The sequence below is a fragment of the Orycteropus afer genome, unplaced genomic scaffold, assembly GCF_000298275.1.
Source record: "Orycteropus afer afer isolate SDZICR_OR568_19922 unplaced genomic scaffold, OryAfe1.0 scaffold00428, whole genome shotgun sequence".
NCBI classification, from domain to species: domain Eukaryota; kingdom Metazoa; phylum Chordata; class Mammalia; order Tubulidentata; family Orycteropodidae; genus Orycteropus; species Orycteropus afer.
Window position 1 is genome coordinate 2,101,363 of NW_006922015.1, and position 6,924 is coordinate 2,108,286.

At 39.4% G+C, this 6,924-nt stretch overlaps 1 protein-coding gene across 1 annotated transcript in view; it reads right to left on the reverse strand.

Moving 5' to 3' along the window:
• HBS1L (HBS1 like translational GTPase) overlaps positions 1-3,855 on the reverse strand; it is a 95,269-nt gene extending 91,414 nt beyond the window's left edge. The window contains exon 1 of the mRNA XM_007954043.2: positions 3,813-3,855. Coding sequence (XP_007952234.2) covers positions 3,813-3,855 — 43 coding nt within the window. The remainder of the gene's footprint in view (positions 1-3,812) is intronic.
• Positions 3,856-6,924: the final 3,069 nt, after the last annotated feature.

Sequence of the window (6,924 nt, forward strand, 5' to 3'; positions counted from 1 at the left end):
TGTGTGTGTGTGTGTGTGTGCGTATATATGGATCACAATGGTCCAATCCCTTTGAGCATGGGGTTACCATAAATTGGGGTCTGCCTTAATGGTTGTTGTTGTTGTTGTTATGTGCCGACGAGTCAAACCCGCCTCATAGCGACCCCTCCTTGGGTTTCCGAGGCAGTATCACTACAGAAGTAGGATTGTCCAACCTTCCTTCAGAGGAGTGGCTGGTGGGTTTGAACCGCCAGCCGTCAGTTAGAAGGCAAGTGTCTTAGCCACTATGCTACCGGTAGGTAACTATAAAAAACCAGCTCACCCCATAGACCCCTGTGCTCACTCTGCTCCCCAGGCTAACTGCCTTCATTCCTACTGACTGAAGACTCCTGGCTTCCTCTGGCTGTTCCTTCCAGTGAAGGTTCCAGCTCAAATGTCACCTCTTTGCAGTTCTCCCTGACTACCTTAAGTAAAACAGCAGGCCTATGCCATTACTCTCTAGAACACTCTCCATTTTTATTGTCTTCAAAGCACTATTCCTGTTTCACTCCTTGAAAACATAAGCTCATTCAGGGCAAGACTCTGGTCTAGCCAACAATACCTGACACGTGTCCGGGACTGAACTAAATTTTTTTTCTTTTTATAGACTTTAAAGAATAAAACTATTTTAAAACTAAAAACTCCACAAAAACCATAAATATATCTACTCCTTCATTCAACAGCACTAACAAGATGCAAGGGACTATTACAGACACTTAAGGTCCAACAGTGAGCTACAGGCACATTCCCAACCCTCTCCAAACCTAAAGTCTAACATGGAACACAGACAAGAAAATGAGCAATTACTAACCCCTATGAAAAGTGCTTGACATGAGAAACAGAGCAATTTAGGAGCACATACATGTACAACCAAACAAGAATTTGAAGTGTGTAGCTAGGGAAGGGTTTCCAGGAATATATCTAAATCAATCCCAAAAGGATAAAGCTAGCTAGTTTCTGCGGATATTCTGTGCAGGAAGAGCTGTATATTCAAAGGCTGACACCAAATTAGAACAATTAGGTAAGTGCTCTTACTGAATAAAAATATATGACATTTAATAAATTATTATATCACAATACCAAGTTAATAAATAACAATTCATTAGCAAATAAATACAGCCATCCTTTGGTAGCCATAGGGAATTGGGTCCAGGCCTCCAGCAGGTAACAAAATCCACAGATGCTCAAGTTGCTTATAGAAAATGGTGCAGTACTTGCATATAACCTGTGCACACCCTCCTGAACACTTTAAATCATCTCTAGATTAGTTATAATACCTAATACAATGTAAATGATATGTACATAGCACTTTACGCTCACTCTTAGCTTTTGAGGGATTGCTCTGACCACTTAGTTATCTTTTAGGAGCCATTTTTTTCACAAAAACAAAGGGTACACACAACTAGTGACCCAAGGAACGAGGTGAACAACACTCAAGGAGTGCTGGAGAGTCAGGATCTGTGAAATGGCAGCATATGCCTACACATCACTTCACTCACATGGATTCAGTATAGTGCTTGGCATGTGGCAAATTTAAGTTTTGCTATTTGGAGCTTTCTGGATTTTTTCCCAAAAATTATTTCCTATACACAATTAGTTGAATCCACAAATGCAGAACCCAGGGATATGAGAAGAGGGTCAACTGTTAATGGGCAATTCTTAAAAAAAAAAAATTCAGCATTAAACACGTGAATCTTTTTTTTTTTTTAAACCAGGTCTGTTTATTAATATACATATTGATCCTAAAAATGGATCCATATGAAAAGATAAAGGAAATGCTTTCCTGGGATCTTTTTAAAATGATTAATTTCTTCAACAGAATTTAGTATTTTTAGTATTTACTACATGTAAAACACTGACCCAGATTCTAGAATAAACATAAAAGTATAGATTTTGTCTTCCTGGGGCTTTTAAATAAATAGCTTATATAATCATATATAAACTACCATCTAACTTACAGAGAAAAACAAAATTGAGAGCTAAATAGAGAAAACACAGGTTTTGGAGAACAAAGAATTAATTCTGAATGGTGGTTCATGAATTCTGAAAGGGTAGCTTAAAAGTGGGTAATTCTATTTTCTTAGAACTTTCTTCAATTAAGTTGTATTACTTTTGAAAATTTTAAAATTATTATTCTGAGTCCATGAGAAAACTTAACTGGGAAGAAGAGAAATGAATGGACCCTGAAGATGAGTAGAACTTTTTTAAGCAAGAAAAGGCACATGCTTCCTATGCCATAGAAACAGCTTGGTTATGATGTCACCATTCGTTTCAAAGAAAACATGACAACCTGACCTCAGGTGGCTAAGGTGAGAAGATACTTAGCACTCACTCCCTCAGGTGAAACACCACCTCCTCCAGGAAGCCTTCCTTAACACAGAAACCATGCTGAAGCCCCCAAACCACTCTGAATTAGGCACCCATCCTCATTTACATAGCTCTCATATCACTTTTTTGGGGAGGGTGGGTAACATCTTTATCACTCTAATCATCTGTAACTTGTCATCTCCCCACTAAACTACCCTCAAATATCTGTCAGTCTCCAAAGCTTCAATTAATGTTGGTTGAGGAAATGATAAATGTCAATTAAAGAAATAAATGAGTACTAATTAGGCCTATTCACATCCTTCATACAATTGTAAAAACATCTAAGGTCATTTCTCAGATGACAGTGGCCCATAGCAATTCTTAGATTCAACTTTAAAAGGTCCTCCATTCTGAAGTGAACACCAGAAACCTAATATGTGCCAGGCTGACTGGGTCGCAGTTTCCAAATGCAGTAAGCTGCCCTCCAGTATGGTTAGAGAATCTTGAGGTTCCTAGAGTAACCTACTGGGAATGCCAAAAATAATCACCAACATTATTATTTCTTCATGCTCTGTACTTAACAAAACAATAGTCCTTTAATCATCTTCTGCCTAGTTTCTATTTGTTAACAGTTTAGTTTGTATGATGCTTGGTGATGCCTGTATTTATCCAGTGTATGAGATATTATGTTTGTTCTAAAACGATTTCCAACTCCCTTTAAATCCTCAGAATACATTCATATGTACTTTTTTTGTTTTTAAGAAAAAGCACGTTTCCATATCCTCTTCTAATACAGTTTCAAAATACAATTATGTTGAGCATTACCACCCAAGACCTGAATATACACTGCAAGATCATCTGATATTGTTTCAGTATGTATCATTTCTACTGTCTCCGAAGTTTCTAAGTTAATTTGAAACTCAAGACAAATAAATTAATTTATAATTAATTAAAATAAATTAATCAGATAGCTCAAGTCAAGCTCTGCACTAAATATGTATGAGCAGACACAAAAGATTTACCATGTGAAACTAATACACCACGAGGCCACGTGAACGTAAACATTAAGTCACTCTGTGTTTGACGAATAAGCAACGTTTCGTGGACACTTTTGAAAGTATAGTCGGAAGAAGGGAGATAGAGCCACGTCAGTGCCTGACTTGGGAGGGAAGGAACAATAGACGAGGAGATAATGCGTGCGTGTATAAATACCACCGGATCCCCGCCTCACCAAAAGTACTTTCCATATCACAATACCCAGCACCTCCCTCGCCCTAAAGAAGATCGATCCCAGAAGGGAGAAAACAGGACTTAAACGACGCCATTCACTGGCACTCTGATGCTCTGCTGTGTTCTCCCACTGGACTTCTCTCGAATTCCTACCTAGCACCACCGACAAGGAACTCATAGATTAAAGCAGATGCCAACGGGCTGGGATCCCGGCTGAAACAGCAAAAATGATGTCCCGGTATGGATTTACCACCTACCTTCATCGTAGTTATAGCCTCGGACATTCCGATGCCGCGCCATGGCGGCAGAAGGGGCGTTTGCAACAGCCCCTTCCAAAACACCTCGCTCAGATATTGACAAGGCGCCAACTGCGGCCTGAAGAGCACCTATGCGCCATCTTGGCTTCCGGCAGGCCTCTGCGCCGAGCGCCTGCGCACGCGCGACGTCTTAGCTGACGGCAACCTCTCAGGGTCATTCAAAGCGCGCCTTCCTTGGGACGCATGCGCACTTGCGGGAGTTTTGTCACGCCCCCTCCTCCCAGCAGATGGTCAGAGACACTTTGGGGTGGTCCCGCCCATCGGCAAGTTGACTGACGGGGGTTTCCAAGCGGCGGGTTTCACTGATAGAATTTTTGGAGTCTGACGAAATATCCAGAATGCGGCTCGCTGAGCTGTGCCAGCCTTGCATAATATTTTCCAAATTGGTTTCCGATGATCTTCTAAAAAAGTTGACTGTACACTCATTAAGGCAAAAAAAAAAAGCTCTCCCTAAGATCCCGTAGATTCCAACTCATAGCGACACCCCCATTGGGTTTCTAAAGCGGTAAATCTTTACAGGAGTTACTTGCCCTGCTTTCCTTCTGCCGAGTGGCTGGTGGGTTTGAACCGCAAACCTTCCATTTGGTAGTCAAATGCCTTAGGCACTGCACCACCAGACCACCTTCGCACCAAGACCAGGAACCTTTATTGTCCAACTTTGATCTTGGAGGCCTAGTTAGGCAGATAATAGGCATTAAACAAACTTATACAAATTTGGTTTAAGAATTGGTACAAGCTTTAGAGAGTGAAAAGGGCTGTTTTAAAAACGGTATACATGGTTGAGAACCTGGCCATAATTGGTCCCTACACGTTTATGGAATTCATGGCTTCATGTATGCAGAATCCTACATTAATAACTAGTAAACAACTCCAGGTCCCTGGCACTGTAAAGAACTTTTATAAGCTTCCTAAAGGAGTCAGTAAGCATTCACTGAACCCATAACCCTGAGTAACACACAGAGTACTAAATATAGCTTTTTACACACATAGCACTGGCCTTGGTGGTAATTATCCTACCCATGTATGTAATGTACCCATGTACAATAATGAGCCATCCTCATTATCACACCCAACAAACTACAGTTGGGTATTCACTTGTGCTTCTGAAATGAAACTTTACATCAAAAGCTAATGCCAAACACTTAAAAAAAAAAAAAAAAAAATTAAAAGCTTACTCAGCTTTTTATGGTCCACAACAGAAAAAATAATACAATAATACAAATTTAATTTATGTTCTTAAGTGGCTTGGAATGTAATTTGTACACACATCTGAATGTTTCTGATAAGCAAATGTTTAAACAGCATTGCTGTTTAATGTAGCTCCAGGACAAAATATAACACAAAAATGGAGATAGTTACTTTTCACTTAAACGTTTCCCTTATTTTACATTTTTAAATAATTTATATGTTGCAGCCTGTTTCTTTGTAAAACGAAGGTGATAATAATATCTTACTCATAGAATTGTGAATAATAATTTATCCATGGAGAATGACTTAGCACAGTTCTTAAGCATCTCAAACCAAACCAAACTCACTGCCATCGAGTTGCCAGCTCATATCAACCCCCCCCCTGGGTTTTCAATGTAGTAAGTCTTTATGGAAGTAGATTGTCCCATCCTCCTTCTGGTAGAGTGACTGGTAGGTTCGAACCACCATCCTTCTGGTTAGCAGTCAAATGCCTTTTAGGCTCTGTACCACCAGAGATCCTTTTAAGCACATTGATGAATTGGAAGAGTAAATACTATTTTGAGAAATGTCAATTCTTCCCATGTTAATTTTTATTCAATATTATCTAAATCAAAATCCTAGCAGTTTTTTTTTTTGGAGGAAATTCAAAATCAGATTCTGTAATTTCTATGGAAACGAAAAGATCCTTGTATAGCCAAGGCAATCTCAAAGATGAATCAAGTAGAAGAATTTACACCAAGTCTTATTTTTAATGCCTTAATAATGAATATTCTGGTAGCATAGTGCCTAAGGCACTTGACTGCTAACCAGAAGGCTGGCGGTTCAAACCCACCAGCCACTCCTTGGAAGGGAAGGTTGGACAATCTACTTCCGTAGTGATACTGGCTCGGCAACCCAAGGAGGGGTCGCTATGAGTCGGGGCCGACTCGATGGCACATAACAACAACACAACAACAATAATGAATACAGTGTAATATTAATACTAGGATAGACACATATATCAACAAACACTATGGAGAGTCCAGTAACAGATCTACATATATGTGATCACCCAATTTACAACTAGAGTACCACCACTGCAGTTCAGAGGAGGGAAGGGATGGTCTTGTCAATGAATGGTGCTATGTCAATTGGATGTAATGTGGAGGAAAAAAATTAAATTCTACCTCAAGCCATAAAAAAAATAATTAATTTGAGGTTGATCACAGGCCTAAATATGAAAGAAAAAGCAATCCTAATTCTACAAAAAAAAGAAGAAGTTCTTTATAACCTCAAGGAAGGCAAAGATTTTTAAAATGAGGATGAAGAAAGCACTACCCGTAAAAGATTCCTAACTCGAATTTTATTAAAATTTAGAACTTCTGCTCATCCAAAGATAGCATTAAGAAAGTGAAAAGGCAAGTTGTAGACTAGGAAAAAATATTGGAATATATGCAACCAGAAGGCTGGTGGTTCAAACCCACCAGCCACTCCTTGGAAGGGAAGGTTGGACAATCTACTTCCATAGTGATACCGCATCGACAACCCAAGGAGGGGTCGCTATGAGTCGGGTCCAACTCAATGGCACATAACAACAGCAACAATGGACTATATGCAACACATATACCTGATAAAGAACTCGTAACTACAAAACACAATGAATCCTATACTTCTCCCTAAATAATTAAAGACAGCAACCCATTTTAAAAATCTTAAACAGGAATGTCACAAAGAATATCCAAATGGACAATGAGCGTATGAGAGGTGCTCAGCATCAATAATGACCAGAAAAATGCAAATAAAATCAAAATGAGCTACACTCTACCAGAATGACTAGAATTAGAAGGATTGGTAATAGTAAAGTTTGGCAAGCATGGGGAGCAAC